The 24,947-nt window shown below is 36.5% G+C and overlaps 1 protein-coding gene across 1 annotated transcript; it reads right to left on the bottom strand.

The window, feature by feature from the left end:
• Positions 1–1,382: 1,382 nt before the first annotated feature.
• On the bottom strand, positions 1,383–24,646 carry CYLC1 (cylicin 1). Its single transcript, XM_060408308.1, has 5 exons — positions 24,593–24,646; positions 16,530–16,583; positions 11,487–11,527; positions 6,164–6,282; positions 1,383–4,899 (listed from the first exon to the last, which is right to left on the bottom strand). Exons 1-5 carry the CDS (start codon positions 24,607–24,609, stop codon positions 3,013–3,015), a joined length of 2,118 nt encoding a protein of 705 aa, XP_060264291.1. The 5' UTR covers positions 24,610–24,646; the 3' UTR covers positions 1,383–3,012.
• Positions 24,647–24,947: the final 301 nt, after the last annotated feature.

The raw sequence follows: 24,947 nt of genomic DNA, 5'->3' as shown, positions 1-24,947 counted from the left end.
ACACTTTTTGAACTGTGGATACAGAAATAAAGAATAATAAAGGTCAGGTTCACTGTTGCATGGAGCCTAAATTCTAATGGTTAATATAATTAGCAAACATGAATAAACATACATTTTATATTAAGATACATTCTATGAAGGGGCTTCCCTGGTGGCTCAGTGGTAAAGAATCCACCTGCTGATGTAAATGTGGGTTTGGTCTCTGGGTGGAGAAGACCCCTTGGAAAAGGAAATGGCAAGCCATTCCAGTATTCTTGCCTGGGAAGTCCAATGGGCAGAGGAATTTGGCAGACTATAGCCCATAGGTTTGCACAAAGAGTCAGACATGATGTAGCAACTAAACAACAGCAACAACAACAACAATAATATTCTATGAAGAAAAATAAAGTAGGATTCTGAGTTAGAAGAGTAACTGGACAGTTGTGGGAGGGGATAACATAAGATATAGTAAATCAGGGAAGGCTTATCCAAAAAAGTAATATTTAAGTTGAAAAACCAAATGATGAGAAGGACTAGTCATGCAAAAACTGGGGAGAATTCCAAGCGGAGGGAACACTATATGCAAAAACTTGGCAAGAGAGCAATCTTAATGTATACGAGAAGCAAAAATAATAGTAGTTTGGGTTGGTCAAAAAATAAAATGGGTAACTGGTTCAAGATGAGGGTAGAAAATAGAGGCTGGATAATGTAAGCATTGAAAGCCAGGGTAAGAAGCCTGAGTTTATTATGAATGCAATGGGTAACCGTTAGTTTTTTAAGCAGTGGACAATAGAGGCAGCAAGACTCTTCCAGTACTTCAGCAAAGATTATGATGAGTTTTGGGACCATTTAGATAGTAGTAGTTGACATAGAAGAAGTGGACTGATTCAGAATATATTTTGGAGGTAAGGTAGACAAGTTTTAGTGATTGATCTCATATGGGGGATGAGGAAAAGAGCAGAATCATAGATGATATCCAGATTTTAAAAGATTAAATGGGTGGATGGCAGTGCCATTTACTAAGATGGAGAATACTGGAAAGGACTAGGTTTTGAAATGGGTTAAGAGTGTTGTTTATATATGTTAAATTTGAGATGTCCAGTAGACTCTACACTGAAAATTCCAAGTAGGTGTTTAGAATTTGTAACTCATTGGAAAGACCAAAGTTGGCTATGTTACTTTAGGAGTAATCAATACATAAATGACATTTAAAACTATTGAATTGGATGAACTCACCAAAGGAGAATTTTAGAGAGAAGGTCCAGGACCAAGTCTTAGATCATTCTAACATTAAAGGTGAAGAAGAGTAAGACATAATGAAGGTGGTGAAAAGCTACCAGTAAGTAGAAAGAACAGGATAGGATAGAGTCAAGTTAAGTAAGTGTGTTTTGAAAGAAGAGGTTGGTTTACATGATGCTGGATTATAGAATAACATGAGGAGAGAAGAGAGCTCAATATGTGTGGCTACAAGAAGATATTTGGTAATCTTGAAAAGAACACTTTTAATAAAATCGTAGGGATGGAAGAGCCTGATTAGATGGTAGCTATACAAATTTAAGCTTATTACAGTGATAGTATGCATATATGCAAGGCCAGAACATATCCTGGAAGTTTTTTTTTTTTTTTTTTACAACTAAAATTAATCCTCAGATTCAAGGATTTTGTAGTATTTCTTGTATTTTACATATTTTTTCACAAAAACTGCTTTTGGAAGAGAGTTCAGCTTTTGGAGGGTCTCTTCTTCTCAATTACCTTAAAATTATCCACCAATATATTTTAATTTCTTACAAATTTTTTTGCTTTACTGGTTATCTGCCCGTTGACTTAGACTGAGCCCTAAACAATGAGGTCATTAACCAGCTTTGTCACAAAGCTGACATTTTGAGTCTGCCAGGAGAAAAATGGACTTAAAATCAGCCTTTTTGAAAGAGATAATAAGGATTAATTAATCTCTCCCACAAATGTAAAATATATGAAGAGCAAATGGAAATCAATACATAAAGCTTTATTATAAATAAACCGAGGGTAGAGAAAAACTTGGAATACAATGTAAAGTGAGATTCCCACCATTCAGAAAAGGAAATGGAAGCCTTTTGAGAGATAAGAACAAGAATGGGGAGACAGAGAGGACGAGGAAGAAAGGGTGGGGGAAAATTAATTAAATATAAGGTCCAATCCCAGCCATATCTACAGATGTTCTGAATTTAGCAGGACAGAGAACATGAAACCTACCGTGCTGAGAATAGTCAATTAACACTGTGGGAAAGCAGAGGAAATACAAACTGATGCCCAGAAACCATGCAAATGAATCACACCTCAACCAAAGATCAGCGAGCCAACAAGTGAGATGTTTAACTAAGCTTCCCTTTACAGCCATGTTTTAAAGGAAGGGGTATTGAAAGGGAGATCCTCTGTAGGAGAAAAATAGAAAACTTTAAATTTACAGATCCAAAGAGATTGGATCAACCTTGAAAATACTCCCCGCTCCCTCGATTATCAGTACTAGTGACACCTCATAAAGATACTGTTAAAAATTAAATAATTAAATATACTTTTTTGCATATCTGAATCCTAGTATGTTATGTTTCCATCTTGCTGTGTCTGAATTTGGTTGAGTTTTTTTTTACCATATTCAGCAACTTCCTAGGAAATGTCTTTATATCCAACTAAAATATGCCCCTTGAAAATTTTAGCCATTTTCCTTTTTTTTCTTTCATAAGTGTAGGACAGTTACCACATTTGTAATATGATCCTTTTTACAAATAATTATGAATGATTATTTTTCAAATTATTTTACAAATAATCATGAATAGTTTCTTAAATCCCAAGCCAGTTCTCTCTGCTCCAATCTAAATACTATTCTTAACTTTTTGACATTTGTTTTGTAACTCTTTTGAGTCCTGGGGAAGTACTCTATCTTTTCTCATCTGTGAGTCTCAAACTTGTCAATATTCCAGTAAAAGAGAACTAATCTTCAGAGAAAATATGAATTCAAAATTTAAAATATATCTTTCATTTTTAATCCAATTTTCTCTAAAAATAAAACAGGAGCAAACATACCAAAGGAGCATATCTTGGCTTTAGAGGTGGAGGAGGCATCTGGCACCGACAGAGATGTTTGACTCTAGGTGATGGCAGTATAGGCTCACAAGGAGGTAGTGGTGGTCTTTCTCTTGACGGAGGAACTCTACCTGTACCTATTTTTTTTCCTTTTTCTTTGAATGTAGTCCTCCGAGATGACATTTTGATTCCTCTTTTTGGTTCCACTGCATCCTTCTTTGAATCTGTAGATGTGGCATCTGATTCATCAACTCTCTTTTTAGGCCCAGGTTTAAATAGAGACTCTTCAGACTCAGCATCTGAACTTTTGAACATTTCAGTCTTCTTTAGGTATCTTTTGGAAGACACATCAGATTCAGCACCACTAGACTCTGTATCCTTTGCACTCTTCTTGGCGTCTTTCTTTGAATCTCGCTTAACCTTCTTTGACTCCCAATCAGACTCAGTTTCAGTAGACTCTCCAGACTTCATTGTAGACTTCTTTTTGTCATCTTTCTTTAAATCTTTCTTATCTTTCTTTGAATCTTTTTCACTCTTTTTTGCATCCCCTTCAGATTCAGAATCAGCATCAGTAGACACAACATCCTTCTTGGCATCCTTTTTATCATCTTTCTTGTCCTTTTTATCATCTTTCTTGTCCTTTTTCGAATCTTTCTTGGCATCCTTTGAGTCTCCAGATTCTGCATCAGTAGACTCTGCATCTTTCTTGGCATCCTTTTTTTTATCATCTTTCTTGCCCTTTTTTGAATCTTTCTTTGCATCCTTTGAGTCTCCAGATTCTGCATCAGTAGACTCTGCATCTTTCTTGGAATCCTTTTTCTTATCTTTCTTTGAATCTTTCTTGCCCTTTTTTGAATCTTTCTTTGCATCCTTTGAGTCTCCAGATTCTGCATCAGTAGACTCTGCATCTTTCTTGGAATCCTTTTTCTTATCTTTCTTTGAATCTTTCTTGCCCTTTTTCAAATCCTTCTTTGCATCCTTTGAGTCTCCAGATTCTACATCGGATGCAGCATCCTTCTTGGCATCCATTTTCTTATCTTTCTTTGACTCTTTCTTGCCTTTCTTTGCATCCTTTGAGTCTCCAGATTCTGCATCAGTAGATTCTGTATCCTTCTTTGCATCTTTCTTGGTGTCTTTTGTTGCACCCTTCTTATCTTTCTTTGCATCTTTCTTTGCATCTTTTGAATCTGCAGATTCAGCATCAGAGCCCTTCCCTTTTGCATCTTTTTTTGCATCCTTCTTTGTTGGCTTCTTTGAATTATTCTGTGAATAATTCTTTAACCACATATCAAATTCCATGGTCTCAGCATCCGACTTCCCTAAATGTACCATTAAGCCCACATTTGAACTATTTTTTGAGCAAGTCTCTGATATGGCATCAGAATTATTCTTTGAGCTCTTAGAGTACTTCTTTGTATTTATGGATTCAAAATCCATCTCCTTGGAATCTTTTGAATATATCTTTTCTTTTTTTTGATGCTTTATTGAAACTGGTATAGAATCTTTGGATTCTGGGCTTGTTTCTGATTTGGACTTTGACTCCTTAGATAGTTGACTTCCATGTGATGATTTAGATGGAGTTTTTTCTGCTTTATTTCCTATTTCAAGTTTCTCATCTATTTCATGTGGGCCTGTATCTTTCTTGGAAATTTTCTTCAAAGCTGTTCCTTTTTTGCCATCTTTGTACTTTTTAGATTCTGCCTTTTTAGAATGGCTTATATGAGTATAAGGATGTCTGAATGAGGCCTGTCTCATGACGGTTAAATTAATAGATGGACTTTGAAATTTCTTCCTTAAAGAATGCCTTATCCATATATGAGCTGGCTTCTGAAGTTCATCTAAATTTCTTTTATCATGTCTCTGAAAAAAATTGTTAGAATAATGATGTTTTTTAATGAGTTATATCTTTTTTATATTGAAACAAATAGTCTAGCTTTTCGATGACATTTAGATTGTGGCTGTTTCTTTTCCAACACTCTGTGTGTGTTTGTATGTGTGTGTGAGAAAACTCCACTTTGGAAATAAAACAAATTTAAGAAGAACCTCAGAATATCTTCAGTGATTCATATTAAGATAAGAGGGGGTCCACAATGATTCATGACACTTCAGGACCTGGCTTCACAATAGATAATAAATTCCTCTAGAACTCCTACATGGGAGAGATATTTTGAAATATTTCATGTATCCTTCTGCCCCAAAATAGATTAAAAAAATAAACTGATAATCTTGAAGTGTGCCATGATAATTCTTACAATAGTTTACAATTCTGTAGGCTTCAGGGTTAGCCTGATTTCTACATATACTTTCAATTTTTTTTAACCAAATTTAGAGCCTAAGATCTCTTCTGTGAAGCACTACTGAAAACAAATACATAAAATAAAACAAGTGTCTTATTCTCATTAATTTGTGTAGCAGTAGCATATTATAATTATTAGTTTTTTATTTCTGTCCAAACATTTGTCAAGGCTGGTTGCCACAGTGACCACATAGACTAATTTTACATTTACTTCTTATATTTCTTCCATTGTTATATGGAATGAAAGGAAGCCCATGAAGAGAAGCATGAAACTTGGTTCTCTATAGGTGTAAATAAATGACCCTTGAATAAATGCATTGACTACAGCTCTGCTTTGGGAGATGCTTTTAAAACATATTTTGCTATCACTAAAGGTGACCTCTGTAAGCTAACTTTTCTTTTGGTTAGTTGTAAGAATAACTCCATTTTATAAAAGCAATAGAAAACTGGAATCTCCAAGTATCTAGTATTTGAATGCTAGATTAAAGAAAATGTAAAGGCCCTGAAACCTCAAGATTGGCTCCTATTCTAAGGCTCAAATTTTATATGTTTTTGCAGCTGGTAAACATTGCCTGAGAGATCCCACCAGTTTCAGTATTGGATTCTCCAGCTTACCTAGCCTATAAGCTTTAAAATGCCTTTTAAATGGAGGAACATGTATAAATAAAAGTTCAGTCAGAAACAGTTGGGGACAATCTGCTATACAGGGAATTATACACCTAAAATATCTGCCTCCTAAAGATATCAAAATTCAAATTATGTATTTTATTTGTATGTATGTATTGTAATATATTATATTTAGTTAAAAATGATCTTGTCAATACTCACAGGAACTGTGATTTGTATTTCTGAAGGTCTTAATCTCTTTTTTCCACCTGGCTTGGATGATTTGGGAAATGTTATAGTGAAATATTGTTGATTCCATAATTTTTTGCTTGATTCACCGACTGAAATGAGAGAGGATAAGAAACAATTTTGCAGCCAGACTTTCATCAGTTATGAAAAAAAATTCCTGAGCAAGGAATATAGTTTAAACTAAATTATAACTCAAAATATAGCCCCCCCCCCCGAGTTTGTAGTTTATTTGCATGCCAGTTAAGGAAAAATAAAAATTGATTAGTCCATTTAGAACCAAATTGTGTTTAAAATGATATTTGTAATTTTATTTTCTAGATTAAACCAACACATGCACTACCATGTATAAAATAGATAGCTAATGGGAAGAAGCTGTATAACACAGAGAGCTCAGCTCGGTGCTCTGTGATTACAGAATGGGTGGGATAGGGGAGTGAGAGGGAGGCTCAATGGGGGGGATATATGCAGGGCTGAGAGGAGCTACTTCACGTCCAAGGTGAGGAGGGGAGGCAATGAAGAGATACCCCTCGTACAAGGTAAGGAGCAGTGGCTTTTGCTGGAGCATCCATGAAGAGATACCCCACGTCCAAGGTAAGAGAAACCCAAATAAGATTGTAGGTATGGTGAGAGGGCATCAGAGGGCAGACACAATGAAACCAGAATCACAGAAAACTAGCCAATCTGACCACATGGACCACAGGCTTGTCTAACTTTATAAAACTAAGCCATGCCATGTGAGACCACCCAAGACAGGCAGGTAGTGGTGGAGAGGTCGGACAGAATGTGGTCCACTGGAGAAGGGAATGGTAAACCACTTCAGTATTCTGGCCTTGAGAACCCCATGAACAGTATGAAAAGGAAAAATGATAGGATACTGAAAGAGGAACCCCCCAGGTCGGTAGATGCCCAATATGCTACTGGAGATCAGTGGAGAAATAACTCCAGAAAGAATGAAGGGATGAAGCCAAAGCAAAAGCAATACCCAGTTGTGGGTGGGACTGGTGATAGAAGCAAGTTCGATGCTGTAAAGAGCAATATTGCATAGGAACCTGGAATGTTAGGTCCAGGAATCAAGGCAAATTGGAAGTGGTCAAACAAGAAATGGCAAGAGTGAAAATTGATATTCTAGGAATCAGAGAACTAAAGTGGATTGGAATGGATGAATTTAACTCAGATGACCATTATATCTACTACTGTGGGCAGGAATCTCTTAGAAGAAAAGGAGTAGCCATCATGTTCAACAAAAGAGTCCGAAATGCAGTACTTGGATGCAATCTCAAAAACGACAGATTGATCTCTGTTCGTTTCCAAGGCAAACCATTCAATATCACAGTAATCCAAGTCTATGCCCCAACCAGTAATGTTGAAGAAGCTGAAGTTGAATGGTTTTATGAAGACCTACAAGACCTTTTAGAACTAACACCCCCAAAAGATGTCCTTTTCATTATAGGGGACTGGAATGCAAAAGTAGGAAGTCAAGAAACACCAGGGGTAACAGACAAATTTGGCCTTGGAATATGGAATGAAGCATGGCAAAGTCTAATAGAGTTTTGCCAAGAAAACACACTGATCATAGCAAACACCTTCCAACAACACAAGAGAAGACTCTACACATGGACATCACCAGATGACCAATACCAAAATCAGATTGATTATATTCTTTGCAGCCAAAGATGGAGAAGTTCTATACAGTCAGCAAAAACAAGACCAGGAGCTGACTGTGGCTTTGATCATGAACGCCTTATTGCCTAATTCAGAGTTAAATTGAAGAAAGTAGGGAAAACCACTAGACCATTCAGGTATGACCTAAATCAAATACTTATGATTATACAGTGGAAGTGAAAAAGAGATTTAAGGGCCTAGATCTGATAGAGTGCCTGATGTACTATGGACGGATGTTTGTGACATTGTGCAAGAGACAGGGATCAAGACCTTCCCCATGGAAAAGAAATGCAAAAAAGCAAAACAGCTGTCTGGGGAGGCCTAACAAATAGCTGTGAAAAGACGAGAGGTGAAAAGCAAACGAGAAAAGGAAAGATATAAGCATCAGAATGCAGAGTTCCAAAGAACACCAAGGAGAGATAAGAAAGCTTTCCTCAGAGATCAATGCAAAGAAATTGAGGAAAACAACATAATGAGCAAGACTAGAGATCTCGTCAAGAAAATCTGAGCTATCAAGGGGACATTTCATGCAATGGTGGGTTTGATAAAGGACAGAAATGGCATGGGCCTAACAGAAGCAGAAGCTATAAAGAAGAGGGGCAATAATACACAGAAGAACTGTACAAAAAAGATCTTCATGACCAAGATAATCACGAAGGAGTGATCACTCACCTAGAACCAGACATCCTGGAATGTGAAGTCAAGTGGGCCTTAGAAAGTATCACTACGAACAAAGCTAGTGGCGGTGATGGAATTCCAGTTGAGATCATTCAAATCCTGGAAGATGCTGCTGCGAAAGTGCTGCACTCAATATGCCAGCAAATTTGGAAAACTCAGCAGTGGCCACAGGACAGGAAGAGGTCAGTTTTAATTCCAAAAGGAAGGCAATGCCAAAGAATGCTCAACCTCCACACAATTGCACACATCTCACACACTAGCAAAGTAATGCTCAAAATTATCCAAGCCAGGCTTCAGCAATACGTGAACCATGAACTTCCAGATGTTCAAGCTGGTTTTAGAAAAGGCAGAGGAACCAGAGATCAAATTGCCAACATTCGCTGGATCATGGAAAAGCAAGAAAGTTCCAGAAAAAACCTCTATTTCTGCTTTATTGACTATGCCAAAGCCTTTGACTGTGTGGATCACAATAAACTGTGGCAAATTCAAGAGATTGGAATACCAGACCACCTGACCTGTTCCTTGAGAAACCTACATGCAGACCAGGAAGCAACAGTTAGAACTGGACATGGAACAACAGACTGATTTCAAATGGGAAAAGGAGTACATCAAGGCTGTATATTGTCACCCTGCTTATTTTACTTATATGCAGTGTACATTATGAGAAACGCTGGGCTGGTAGAAGCATAAGCTGGAATCAAGGTTGCCAGGAGAAATATCAATAACCTCAGATATGCAGATGACACCACCCTCAGGGCAGAAAGTGAAGAGGAGCTAAAAAGCCTCTTGATGAAAGTGAAAGAGGAGAGTGAGAAAGTTGGCTTAAAGCTCAACATTCAGAAAACCAAGATCATGGCATCTGGTCCCATCACTTCATGGGAAATATATGGGGAAACAGTGGAAAGAGTGGCAGACTTTATTTTTTGGGGCTCCAAAAACACTGCAGATGGTGATGGCAGCCATGAATTTAAAAGACACTTACTCCTTGGAAAGAAAGTTATGACCAACCTAGATAGCATATTCAAAAGCAGAGACATTTCTTTGCTGACTAAGGTCCGTCTAGTCAAGGCTATGGTTTTTCCAGTGATCATTATGGATGTGATAGTTGGACTGTGAAGAACGCTGAGTGCCTGAGAATTGATGCTTTGGTACTGTGGTGTTAGATAAGATTCTTGAAAGTCTCTTGGACGGCAAGGATATCCAACCAGTCCATTCTAAAGGAGATCAGTCCTGGCTGTTCTTTGGAAGGAATGATGCTAAAGCTGAAACTCCAGTACTTTGGCCACCTCATACGAAGAGTTGACTCATTGGAAAAGACTCTGATGCTGGGAGGGATTGGGGGCAGGAGGAGAAGGGGACAACAGAGGATGAGATGGCTGGATGGCATCACCGACTCGATGGACACGAGTTTGGGTGAAGTCCAGGGGTTGGTGATGGACAGGGAGGCCTGGAGTGCTGCAGTTCATGGGGTTTCAAGGGGTCGGACACGACTGAATGACTGAACTGTACTGATATGTATATTTATAGCTGATTCATATTACTGTGCAGTAGAAACTAAGACAACATTGTATATCAGTTATCCTCCAATTTTTAAAAAAATAATGAAAATAATAGTTACAGTTATATAATCAAACAGTAGGAATGGAAAATAAAAATTAACTGTTTCCTTCCATACATCTCCATCACCTCCACTACCTTCATTTCATTTTGTTTAAATTGCAGAGCATATGACTTCCTCTATAGTCCCCACAATATCTATTAATAGCACAATAGCATAAAAGCTATTAACAGAGCATCAGTTAAATATCTCAATTGATTAAGTGTTTATGTTTCTCCTCATCTAACCTCAATGACATCCCAAGCCATAAAAATTAGGGCCACAGACCCAAATGCTTCATTCATTTCTGACACCTTTATGGCATTGAAACATTTATATCATCATATGTATAATGAATCACCAGTCCAGGTTTGATGCATGATACAGGGTGCTCAGGGCTGGTGCACTGGGATGACCCAGAGGGATGGGATGGGGAGGCAGGTGGGAGGGGGTTCACGATGGGGGACATATGTACACCCATGGGAGATTAATTCCAATGTATGACAAAACCAATACAATATTGTAAAGTAATTAGCCTCCAATTAAAATTAAAAAAAATAAAATTAATTGAAAAAAAAAAAAAAGAAAGGGCATGCACACATTTAAGGGTACCCAGAATAGAGTGATCAGGAGGATCAAGCTATCTGGAAGCTATCAAAAGAAGAAAAGTGGGATAGTTTAGATAGTTCTTCTGGAGATTAACAAGAGATGTGATCATTATACTCAAATATTTAGAGTTGTTACATAAAAGAGTAGAAGAAGAGTAGTAATAGTAGTAATATGATAGCTGCAACTGCTAAAACATATATAACACTTGCTATATGCTGGACTGTGTTTTAAGTAGTTTATATATATCAACTCTTAGTCATTGCAAAACTTTGAATTAGTTAATATAATTTATATTGACTCCATTTTACAGATGTAGAAAAATAAAGCACCTAGAGTGGTTAAATTACTTGCCCCCAAATCATAAATTTAGCATAAGTGTTAAGATTCAAGTACAGATAATTTGGCTCCAGAGTTCATGCTCTTAATTACAATGTCAGAGACTTCTTTGTTTCCTAAGGGAATAACTAGAATCAATGGATAAATTTGTAGCAGTGCAGGTAGATTTCAACTCAATATATTAAGAAATTTCCTAAAGCTTTAGCTGTGCAACACATGAACTGTCAACTTTTTTCTTTCTGACTATAGAAATAGTTTAAACACACACACACACACACACACACACACACACCAATATTCATGCTTCTCTTAGATTTTAACAAAATCTCAGGGTTTTTTATGCTTTATCACATTGAATGGAAGAGACTAGTCATTTTCCCTAAAATTATTTTCAAATATAATATTAATTCTTACTTGGTATGGGATTATCATATGTTTTGATGGTTATTTCTTGCCTGTTTAAAAAAGAAAATGTTTTAATTCGATTTGTACTATGTCTGATAATAATAATAATAGTGACTATTATTACTAAGATGCCTTTAATAGTAATGCTATCAGAAATTTGATGTGTTCTCTGAATTCCATTATTTAAGACTGTCTACCTATAATCCACAATTCCCTTCCTTTAAATCAAGTTATAGATGTATATGACTGTATTTCTCATCAGAAACTTGAATAAAAATAGACTATAGATCAAAACTGAAATAAAAACACTCCAGTTAAAATAAATAAATAAATTTATTTAAAAAAAACTTGGTAAAGAGAAGGAAATATAATCTTATGTGCATATCTAAATAAACTTACTAATGACAAATTTAACTTAGTAAAAAAACCACTAATTTGAAAAATTCTATAACATATAAAATATTTAATTATATAGAACAATAAATAAAATTAGTTCCCCTGCAATTTTCTAATGAAAACATGTAAATCAGTATGAACCATATATCTTCTAAATTCACTACATAAATTTTGAAGACAACCTACCATGTTTAACTAAAAAGCTTCTTGACGAAAGTGAAAGTGGAGATTGAAAAAGTTGGCTTAAAGCTCAACATTCAGAAAATGAAGATCATGGCATCTGGTCCCATCACTTCATGGGAAATAGATGGGGAAAGAGTGTTAGACTTTCTTTTTTTGTGCTCCAAAATCACTGCACATGGTGACTGCAGCCATGAAATTAAAAGACGCTTACTCCTTGGAAGAAAAGTTATGACCAACCTAGAGAGCATATTCAAAAGCAGAGACATTATTTTGCCAACAAAGGTCCATCTAGTCAAGGCTACGGTTTTCCCAGTGGTCATGTATGGATGTGAGAGTTGGACTGTGAAGAAGGCTGAGCACCGAAGAATTGATCCTTTTAAACTGTGATGTTGGAGAAGACTCTTGAGAGTCCCTTGGACTGCAAGGAGATCCAACTGGTCCATTCTGAAGGAGATCAGCCCTGGGATTTCTTTGGAGGGAATGATGCTGAAGTGGAAACTCCAGTACTTTGGCCACTTCATGCGAAGAGTTGACGCATTGGAAAAGACTCTGATGCTGGGAGGGATTGGGGCAGGAGGAGAAGGTGACGACAGAGGATGAGATGGCTGGATGGCATCACTGACCTGATGGATGTGAGTCTGAGTGAACTCCAGGAGTTGGTGATGGACAGGGAGGCCTGGTGTGCTGCGATTCAGATTCATGGGGTCGCAAAGTGTCGGACATGGCTGAGCGACTGAACTGAACTGAACTGAACTGAACAACGTTTTAATATTCTTAGCACTTAAATTAAACCACTAATGATGTGTGAGAGGGGAATGTATAAGTATTGATTTGTATTTTGAGTTGCTGCTACACATGGGGAAATTGGTCCACGGTATCTTCCATTTGGAAAGTATTCATTTAATTTTGTAATGATTGTGTTGTCTATCGAAGATATACATGGTATAATGTTTTTAATTTTAAAATTTTTATCTTTTTAAAGTTTTATTTTATTTAACTATTACTTCCTTATTAATTAGCAGGAACAGTAGATTGTGACCATTGCTAATTCTGAGGTTGTACTTGTGTGTGCTAAGTCACTGCAGTTGTGTCTGACTCTTTGCAACCCAGAGTCTCTAGGTGTGGCTCAATCAAGTCTATCTAAAAACTTTCACAGGTTGTTTGGACACTCAGTTCTAGTTATGAATCACGCTCAGTTTTATGTATGAATTCATGGTCTTGAAAAAGAAAACTTCATAGATTTATGAAATTGTGCAAGCTTGTGATGTTTGCTTTTTCAAAAAAATAGATCAACGGTCTATTCATCTGTATTGAAACCACATTTATTCTATAGCATAGCTAGAAGGTTAAATGGCCTGGGATCCTGGAAACTTAAAAGTTTGAAAGTTTGAAATGCTGGTTGGGTCACTGACTTCACATTCTGGGAAAAATACTTTGCACCTGTATTGATTTTGACTTCTTTGCTACAGTCTAAAGTAATCCTCTTCAAACTTTGTTTTGAGCATGACTCAATATGTGTGATGTGTGGATAATTCAAATTCTGCCGTAATAATATACCTTATAAAGTATGCATTAAGATAGAACATTTTAAGAGATGAAATAAACTACATAAATTGAAGTTGTAATATCCTGTTCACATATTCCAATTGATTATCTTGCATGTACATCTCATTTTGAAAAACACTAGAGAAGGTAATCAAGAAACAATGAGAAATGGGAAAACAGTCAAATATCACAACATATCTACCTTGTATATGGGCTTCCCAGGTGGTAAAGAACCTGCCTGCCAATTCAGGACATGAAAGTGATGTAGGTTTGATCTCTGGGTTGGGAAGATTTCTGCCACTATTTTTGCCTGGAGAATCCCATGAATAGAGAAGCTTCTCAGGCTATGGCCTATAGGGTAACAAAGAGTTGGACACTATTGAAGTGACTTACTGCCTTATATACAAGTGGCCTCAGTCTCAAATCATTAGGGCTTTAATATAGTTAAAATCTTGAGAATTTTTATTAATTCCAAAGTGTACATCTTAGTGCAAGAAATGATTGTGTGCATACAGTTTTGTTACATAAGTGACCTGAACCTATATTTTGGAATAGAGGAAAATTAGTGACAGAAGTCTGAAGAGAATGGAAGGCATATTTAGTTCTTAAAAAACAAAACAAAACAAAAACAACAACAAAAAACACTGACAATTTAAGATTTTTATCACAGCACAAATACTTTTCAAAAGTGAGTGTGACATAAAGACATTGTTTTTATATTAAAATAAAACAAATTTGTGAGAGATGTATGGGTAGCAGAAAGTACTAAAACAAATGCAAGTAAGAATTCTTCAGGTAGAAGGAAATGGCCTAAGATAATACATACTTAAGATAAAATAAAGAGCATAAAACAGCACATATTTGGGTGCAGAACATGAATATTAAGTATTTATACATAATAATGATAACCTGGTAAGCTTAAAATAAAATTTATGAATTTAAATTCAAAATTTATAGTGGTAATAAAGATTGGTGAAATAATTGGAGTTAAGGTGTTATAAGAAGCTTGATTCCCTGGGAGTTGTAAAGATACAAATTTATAATATAGTTTTTTAAATTAAAACATAACCACTAAAGAATAACTAAAATTGTATAAAGAAAATAATAGAAAAAGAAATATAATTAAAATGTTTGATTAATAAAAAGGAAAGCAATAAAGGATAAATGAACAAAGACATGGGACAAATAATAAAACTAAAATGATAGATGTAAATCCAAACATAAAGCTATTACGTTAAAAACAAATGGACTGGGGACTTCCCTGGTGTGCAGTAAGAATTTGTCTGCCAAAGCAGGAGACACAGGTTTGATCCCTGGTCTGGGAAGTTTCCACATGCTGTAGAACAACTAAGCCTGTGAGCCACAACTACTGAGTTTGTTTGCCACGACTGCTGAAGCCTGTGCACATAAATCCTGTGGTCTGTAACAAGAAGCTACTGCAGTGAGAAGCTCATGCCCAACAAGAGTAGCTCCCACTCACCACAGCTAAACGCCTGCACGCTGCAAAAATGCAGCAAATTCTTTACTCTCTGAGCCACCAGGGGAACCCAAGAATACTGGAGTGGGTATCCTGTCCCTTCTCCAGGGGATTTTCCTAACCCAGGAATCGAACCAGGGTCTCCCACATTGTAGGTGGGTTCTTTGCCACCTGAGCTACCAGGGAAACCCAAGAAAGACCCATTGCTGCCAAAAATAAATAAAATTTAAAAAATCAAATAGGCTAAAATCAACAAGTTATAGAGCTTTTCTGCATAACACTGGGCCTATAATTAACAATACTGTGTTTTACACTTAAAACTTTGGTGAGTAGTTCTCATGGTTAATTTTCTTACCACAGAAAAGTATATGGACTAAGTACACCACTTAAAACATGAATCTGCACAGTGGATTATAATAAAGCTAAAATATGAGAACGTGATTTTTTTCTTTTTTGATTTTAATGGAAAAGGAATACACTGTGTACCTTAATGGATAATAAGCTTGTGGAGCTAAACTAATGTCAAAGTAAACTTTAAGATACATAAAAATAAACAGGAATATTTTATAATGGTAAAGGGGATAATCCAACAGAAAGATGTAGTAATTCTAAATATGTATGTACCCACTGACATAGCTCTAAAAAACATAAAACTATAATTTATAAAAGGAAAAGTAATGTGCAAACTGACAATTATAGTTGGGGACTTCAGCATATTTATTTAAATTACTAATAGAACAAGAATAAAAGAATATACAGTGGAGATATAGAAAAGTTGAATAACATTATTGACAAAAGTTGGCATAATATAAAGCCATTACACCAAATAACTGCACAATACTATACATTTTTTTCAAGTTCACATGGAACATTTAACAAAAGTGACCATAGGCTAGGCAATAAGTGAGGTTCAACAAGTATCAAAGTACTAAATCATATGGCATATGTCTGCTGCTCACAATTGAATAAAGCTAGAAATCAACAACAGAAACTGAAAAATATCTAAACAATTAGAAATTAAAAATACAATCTATGGATCAAAGAATGAATTACAATGGAAACTAGAAAATATTTTAAAAGCATATTGAAGAGCATAAGGTAAATACAGTATTGAAATATTTGTGGGATGTAAAAACCTATTTAAAACTTTATAACTAAATTTGTAAATTAGAAAAGAGGAATAGCTGAAAAGTCAAGGACTTAAATATGTAGTTTAAGACACTAAAAACAGAACAGCAAAATAAAGCCAACATATATAAGAGGAAAAAACATTAAAATTATCATCAGAAAGAAATGAAAGAAGCAAAAACTTTATGCTAATATATTGAAAATTTTGATGAAATAGGAAAATTCCTTTTTTAAAAAAATATGAAATCTGAAACAAGGGTTAAGTAGAAAATATAGATTACTGTATGTATACTAAAGACATTGTTTGATCATTAAAAACGTACCAACATAGAGAATTCCAGGTGTGGATGTCTTCATTGATTAAGTCTCCCAAACACCTAAGGAAGAGAAAGTAACAATTATTCAAAAAAATCTTCCAAGGAACAGAAAAAGAAGAATGACTTATCAATTTATTCTATGAAAAGAACATAACCTTGATACCAAAATCTGATGAGGTCATTAATAGAAAAAAAAATCACAGACTTATATCTCTCATAAATATAAATACCTCAATCCTTAAATATTCAATCTAATTCAATACATAGAAAGGGTACTCTACCACAATCAAACAGGATTTAATTCAGGTTAAACATTTGGAATTCATCACATTAACACATCAAAATAAAGAAGGGAAAATTATATGAATATTTCAATATGCAGTCTAACAAATTAATGGTAAAACTTTAGCAAATAAAAATTGGAAAAAAATTTCCTTAACCCGATAAAGGATATATACAGAAAACTATAGAAAATACAAATACTCAATGCTGAAGCATTAGAAATATTCCCCTTAAGCTCAGGAACAACAAAAGGATATCTGCTAGTCAACTTCAATGTAATATTTTACTGGAGGTTCTAGCTAGTGCAATAAGGAAAGAAAAATATAAACACAATGTCAAGAATAAGGGAAAAAAGAAATAAAACTGTTATTATTTGCATAACATCATGTTTATGTAGAAAATCCATAATACCTATAGACACACAATTACAATTAATAAGATAATCTAGCAAAATATAGATATAAGATTAAATGTGAAAATAAATTATATTTAGATATACAACAAAACACTATCATGTGAATTGAATCGCCAGTCTATGTCTGACGCAGGATGCAGCATGCTTGGGGCTGGTGCATGGGGATGACCCAGAAAGATGTTATGGGGAGGGAGGTGGGAGGGGGGGTTCATGTTTGGGAATGCATGTAAGAATTAAAGATTTTAAAATTTAAAAAATAAAAAACTAAAAAAAAACAATTAGAAAATATTTTAATAATACAATTTGTCATTTCAGTTCAGTCACAGTTGTGTCCGACTCTTTGTGACCCACGGACTGTAGCACACCAGGCTTCCCTGTTGCTCACAAACTTCCAGAACTTGCTCAAACTCATGTCAATCAAGTCAGTGATGCCATCCAACCATCTCATTCTCTGTTGTCCCCTTCTCATCCCACCTTCAACCTTTCCCAGCATCAAAGTCTTTCCCAATGAATCAATTCTTCACATCCAGTGGCCAAAGTATTGGAGCTTCAGCTTCAGCATCAGTCCTTCCAATGAATATCAGGACTGATTTCTTTAGGACTAACTGGCTTGATCTGTTTGCACGCCAAGACTCTCGAGAGTCTTCTCCAAGACCACAGTTCAAAAGTATCAATTATTTGGCATTCCGCTTTCTTTATAGACCAACTCTCACATCCATACATGACTACTGGAAAAACCATAGCTTTGACTAGACAGACTTTGTCTGCAAAGTAATGTCTTTGCTTTTCATATGCTCTCTAGGTTGGTCATAGCTTTTCTTCCAAGGAGCAAGGGTATTTTAATTTCATGGCTGCATCCAATATTTGCAGTAATTTTAGAGTCAAAGAAAAATAAAGCCTGTCATTGTTTCTATTGTTTCTCCATCTATTTGCCCTGGAGTGATGGGACCGGATGTAGGATCTTAGTTTTTTGAATGTTGAGTTTTAAGCCAGCTTTTTCACTCTCCTCTTCCACTTTCCTCAAAAGGCTCTTTGGTTCCTCTTTACTTTCTGCCACAAGGGTGGTGTCATCTATGTATCTGAGGTTATTGATATTTCTCCCAGCAATCTTGATTCCAGCTTGTGCTTCATTCAATCATCAACAGGAAGAAGTTGGATCCAACCAAAATGTGATACCCCACATCCAAGGGAAAAGAAGAAACCCCAACAAGATAGTAGGAGGGGCAAAATGTCATTTAGAATCAAACCTTATACAGGCCAGAGATGCTTGAAGGGTGCAAACAAAGCCTTGTGTGCACAGGACCCAGGGACCCCACAGGAGACTGAGCCAGACCTGCCTTTGAGTGTTTGAGTGTTTCCTGCAGAGGCACAGGTCAGTAGTGGCCTGCCTCAGGGACAGGGTCTCTGACTACAGCAGACCTGGGAGGCACAACATGTGGCATAAGACCTTTTGGAGATTACCATTAGCCCCATTATAGAGCCACAGAGCAGAGGATTCACAAACTGGAGAAAAGTAATACCAAAAAAGTTATTGCAGTGTTACAAAAGTTCTATGGGCCAGAACAGATTTCCCAACCTGGGGACTGCAAAGGGACTGTGAACTCCCAGGGAATTTGAAGGCCAGTGTGATTTGACTACAGAACGTCCACAGGACTGGGGAAACAAACATTTGGATGGCACAAACAAAATCTTGTGCACACCAGGACCCAGGAGAAAGGAGCAGACTGAGCCAGACTTGCCTGTGAGTGTCCAGGAGTCTCTGTTGAAGGCATGGCTCAACAGTGGCATGCTGCAGGGTAAGGGGCACTGACTTCAACAGTCCTGGGAGCCGCATGGTGCTGGCATAAGTCTTTTGAAAGAGGTCACCATTACTGCCATTACTCTTACCATAGTTTTGCCTCAGGCCAAAGTACAGGGAGGGAATGCAGTACCACATCAGCAGAAAATTGGATTAAAATTCTACTGAGCAAGGCCCCACCTATCAGAGCAAAATCCAGTTTGCCCACAACCAGTACCTAGTAGGGCTTCCCTGGTAGCTCAGATGATAAAGTGTCTGCCTGCAATGCAGGGGACCCAGGTTTGATTCCTGGGTCGGGAAGATCCCCTGGAAAAGGAAATGGCAATCCACTCCAGCACTCTTGCCTGGAAAATCCCATGGATGGAGAATCCTGATAGGCTACAGTCCATGGGGTCACAAAGAGTCAGACAGGACTGAGTGACTTCACTTTCACTTTCAGTACCTAGCATCAGGAAGCTTCCACAAACTTCTTGTCCTTATCCATCACAGGGCAAACAGAATGAATAGGACAATTACAGAAAACTAACCAAACTGATCACATACATCACAGCCTTATCTTATACAATGAAATTATAAGCCATAGCATGTAGGGCTACCCAAGACAGATGAGTCATGATGAAGAGTTCTGACAAAAAAAAAAATGATCCACTGAAGAAATGAATGGCAAGCCACTTCAACATTCTTGCCTTGAGAACCCCGTGAACAGTATGAAAAAGCAAGGGGATACAATACTGAAAGATGAACTCCTCAGATCAGTATGTGCCCAATATACTACTGGAGAAGAGTGGAGAATTATCTCCAGAAGGAATGAATAAGCTGAGCCAAAGTGTAAACAATGCCCAGTTCTGGATGTGTCTGGTAGGGAAAGTAAAGTCCAATGCTATAAGAATGATAATGCATAGAAACCTTGAATGTTAAGTCCATGAGTCAAAGTAAATTGGAAGTGGTCAAACAGGAGATGGCAAAAGGGAACATTGACACTTTAGGAATCAGTGAACTAAAGTGGGTTGGGATGCATAAATTTAATTCAGATGACCTTTACATCTACTACTGTGGGCAAGAATCCCTTAGAAGAAATGAAGTAGACCTCATAGTCAACAAGAGAGTAAAAAATGTAATCAGTTCAGTTCAGTTCAGTCACTCAGTCATATCCGACTTTGCGACCCCATGAATTGCAGCACACCAGGGCTCCCTGTCCATCACCAACTCCCAGAGTTCACTCAAACTCCCATCCATCGATTTGCTGATGCCATCCAGCCATCCCATCCTCTGTCATCCCCTTTCCTCCTGCCCCCAATCCCTCCCAGCATCAGAGGCTTTTCTAATGAGTCAACTTTTCGAATGAGGTGGCCAAAGTACTGGAGTTTCAGCTTTAGCATCATTCCTTCCAAAGAAATCCCAGGGCTGACCTCCTTTAGAATGGACTTGGGTGCAATCTCAAAAATGACAGAATGATCTCTGTTTCTAAGGCAAACCATTCAATATCATAGTAATCCAAGTCTGTGCCCCGACCACTAATGCCAAAGAAGCTCAAGTTGAGTGGTTCTATGAAGACCTACAAGACATTCTAGAACTAACACCAAAAAAAGAGATGTCATTTTCATTATAGCTGACTGGAACGCAAAAGTAGGAAGTCAGGAGATACTTGGAGTAATGAGCAAGCTTGGCCTTGGAGTACAAAATGAAGCAGGGCAAAGGCTAACAGAGTTTTGCCACGAGAATGCACTGATCATAGCAAACACCCTCTTCCAATAACACAACAGACGACTCTACACATGAACATCACCAGATGATCAATACCAAAATCAGACTGATTATATTCTTTGCAGTCAAAGATGGAGAAGTTCTATACAGTCTGAAAAAAGACTGTGAGCTGTGAGCTGTGAGCTCACACTGTGAGTTGACTGTGGCTCAGATCATAAACTCCTTAGTTTCAAATTCAGACTTCATTTGAAGAAAGTAGGCAAAAACAATAGGTCATTCAGGTATGACCTAAAACAAGTCCCATATGATTAAACAGTGGAAGTGACATATAGATTCAAGGGATTATATCCGACAGACGGAGAGCTTGAAAAACTACAGATGAAGGTTTGTAACATTGTACAGGAGGCAGTGATCAAAACCACCCCCCAAGAAAGAAATGCAAAAAGGCAAAATGGTTGTCTTAGGATGCCCTTACAGACAGCTGAGAAAAGAAGAGGAGCAAAAGGCAAAGAAGAAAATGACACATATACATGGGGTGTTGTAAAAAGGCTTAAGTGAACAATGGAAAGAAATAAAGGAAAACAAAAGAGTGGAAAGACTAGAGATGTCTTCAAGAAAACTACAGATAACAAGGAAGCATTTCATACAAAGATAGGAGCAATAAAGGACAGAAATGGTATGGACCTAACAGAAGCAGAAGATATCAAGAAGAGGTGGCAAGAATACACAGAAGAATTATACAAAAAAAGATCTTCATGACCCAGATGACCATGATGCTTTGATCACTCACCTAGAGCCAGGCATCCTGCAGTCCACAGTCAAGTGGGCCTTAAGAAGCATCACTATGAACAAAGCTAGTGGAGTTGGTAAAATGCCAGCTGATCTATTTGAAATCCTCAAAGATGATTCTGTGAATGCGCTGCACTCAATATGCCAGCAAATATGGAAAACTCAGTAGTGGCCACAAGACTGGAAAAGATCAGTGTTTACTCCAGTCCCAAACAAAGGCAATGACAAAGAATGTTCAAGCTACCCCACAATCACTCTTTCACACACTAGCAAAGTAATGCTCAAAATTCACCAAGCTAGGCTTCAACAGTATGAAAGTCAAGAATTTCCAGATGTTTAAACTGGATTTAGAAAAGGCAGAGGAATGAGAGATCAAGTTGCCAACATCTGTTGGATCATAGAAAAGGCAAGAGAATTCCAGAAAGACATCCACTTCTGATTCATTGACTATGCTTAAGCCTGTGGCTGTGTGAATCACAACAAACTATGGAAAATTCCTAAGCAGATAGGAATACCAGACCACCTTACCTGCCTCCTGAGAAACCTGTATGCAGACCAAGAGGCAACAGAACAGGAAATGAAACAATGGACTGGTTCTGAGTTGGGAAAGGAGCACATCAAAACTGTGTATTGTCACCCTGCTTATTTAATCTATATGCAAAGTACATCAAGTGAAATGTCAGGTTAAATGAAGCACAGGCTGGAATGTTGCTGGGAGAAATTTCAATAACCTCAGATATGCAGATATCATCACCCTTATGGCAGAAAGTGAAGAGGGACTAAAGAGTCTCTTAATGAAAGTGAAAATGGAGAGTGCAAAAACTGGCTTAAAACTCAACATTCAAAAAAATGAAGATAACGGCATCCAGGCTCATCACTTCATGACAAATAAGTGGAGAAGCAATGGAAACAGTGCCAGATTTTATTTTCTTGGGCTCCAAAATAACTGCAGATGGTGACTGCAGCCATGAAATTAAAAGAATTTTAATTCTTGGGAAAAAAAATCATTGAAAACCTAGACAGCATATTAAAAAGCAGAGACATTACTTTGCTGAAAAAGATCCATCTAGTCAAAGCTATGGTTTTACCAGTAGTCATGTACGGATGTGAGAGTTGGACCATAAAGAAGGCTGAGCATGGAAGAATTGATATCTCTGAACTGTGGTGTGGAAAAGACTCTTGGGCGTCCCTTAGACTGCAAGGAGATCAAATCACTTAATTCTAAAGGAAATCAATCCTGAATATTCATTGGAAGGACTGATACTGAAGCCAAAACTCCAATACTTTGGCCACCTGATGTGGAGAACTGACTCATTGGAAAAGACCCTGATGCTGGGAAAGACTGAAGGCAGAAGTAGAAGGGGACAACAGAGGTCAAAATGGTTGTATGACATCACCTACTCAATGGACATGAGTTTGAGCAAGCTCTGGGATATGTTGAAGGACAGGGAAGCCTAGTGTGCTGTGGTCCATGGTGTCACAAAGAGTCAGTCATGACTGAGGGGCTGGACAACAACAGAAAAATCACAAGGAATTGACAAGAGTACAGTTGATAGTACTGTATAGCATGATAGTAGGCCACATAAGAAAATCATGGTAAAATGAAGTGGAGCAAAAATGGAATCACTAGATGAATATAGTAGGGAAAGCTATCAGGTGACATAATCTGATGGCATGAGATTCCAAGCAAGCTCTTTTTAAGGAATAGAGAAGAGAAAAGATTTGGAAATGCCACTGAGGAAACAAATCTACAGTACCTCTGAGTTCTGTTTTATAAGAGGATATGGGAGAAAATACTTCTCACTAGAGAAGGATTTACTTATAATACTGTGTTTAAAAGAGATAATAATGTCTAGTAGTGACATAATTTGAGCCCTTTGTGATGTAAGAGGCAAGAGGAGATATAGGCAATATTAAACTAGAAATACATTTTAAAAGCACTAGGGAACTAAATCATTAATTTCTAAATAAAATCATTATTTTCCTTTTTTTTTCCAAACTATGTTGCATTTTCTGATTCTAGAAATAATACATACTTTTTGAAAAAAAAATCCAAACATTATAGAAATATATCATTTTAACAGGGAATAGATCTCTATAATTTTTTAGAATTTGAATTTTGGAGTAAAAGGTTTTCTAAACTTTATTTTCATTGTTGAAGTTGTGCAGTTTTTCATATTTTTACTGATCTTTGACATTTTTTTCTACAAATTACCTATGGCATATTAACTATAGCTTTCTTACTGATTTTTACATGCTTTTAAAAATAGGTTGTGTCATAAGAATTTTCTATTTTTGTAAGTCAAAATGGCTGAATATTGATAGTTTTATATGGTTCAACTTAATATACATGGATATTAGCTATTAGCTGTAAGTCAATATGGCTTACATCATCATAAATTTTTGTATTACTGTCAGTAATACTCTTTTAAAGGAGACTGACGTTTAAAATAGAGACTAACACTGAATGATGTAGCCACTTAATCCTGAAGAAATACTTTTGTTTAATTCCTATGAATAATATTTTATCATCCACTTAATGATACCTTTAAAAATCAAGTAACTATAATGTTTTAATTAGCAATAATATAAAGCCTTCTTTTTTATCAGAAAAACAGGATGGCTTAATATTCTTTACATAAAAAATTAAATATACCAGAGTACCATAATAAATTCTTACTATGTTTTATTCTGCTTTTCATTTTAAAGTGCCTTCACACACAGTAACTACTTCCCTTCTCCCTAAAATAAGATGTGGTTATAAGTACACATATACACACACTCAGAGTGATTAAAATATTCAAGGCCACGCAGCTATTTTGTGAAAGAGTCTAAACTAGTTAAATTTCAAAGTAAAACACTTAAGATGTTAATGGAAATTTTGTACCTCTGTTTAAAATACAACCTTCAGTCATGGCCAGTTAGCTCAGTTGGATAGAGCATGATGCTAATAAAATACAAGTTTTAATCTATAAGTAGCTACTATTAGAGGAACATTATTTATATTAAAATATAAATATGAAGCTAAATTGAGCATACTAACCGTTAAAAACGCTAAAAATTATTGAAAAGAGGACTTACAATCTTGGAAGAGACATTTCCCCTGCCTATAGGTTGCCAGGACTTTAACACTGTAAGTTCAAACTGGTAACGCTGAGTGATGACATCATAAAGAGACTGTAAACAGCAGGAACTTAAAGGGACAAGACACAGTAATTACATTTTACAGTGCATAAGTGCTTCTGAAATCTATTCCATAACTTTAGACGTGTTCACACACAATGTTTTACAGTTTGAACTGAGAGAATCAGTTTTTCATTGATTGAATCTGTTTTTATTTTTTAAGTTAGAGTAAAATTGCTTTACAATGTTGTGTTGATTTCTGCCCTACAACAACATAAATCAGCCATAATTATACATATATCACCCCCGTCTT

Source organism: Ovis aries, chromosome X (assembly GCF_016772045.2).
Source record: "Ovis aries strain OAR_USU_Benz2616 breed Rambouillet chromosome X, ARS-UI_Ramb_v3.0, whole genome shotgun sequence".
NCBI classification, from domain to species: domain Eukaryota; kingdom Metazoa; phylum Chordata; class Mammalia; order Artiodactyla; family Bovidae; genus Ovis; species Ovis aries.
The sequence above is the reverse complement of the archived record's forward strand: the minus strand, read 5'-3'. Positions and strand labels throughout refer to the sequence as shown.

Bases quoted from the DNA above. Each gene is read 5' to 3' on its own strand.
- CYLC1 (XM_060408308.1), bottom strand. The intron at 11,528-16,529 runs GTACGTTTTTAA...TTTTTTAAACAG, and splicing joins ACCTGGAATTCTCTATGTTG to GCAAGAAATAACCATCAAAA. The intron at 4,900-6,163 runs GTGAGTATTGAC...AATTTTTTTCAG, and splicing joins AAATACAAATCACAGTTCCT to AGACATGATAAAAGAAATTT.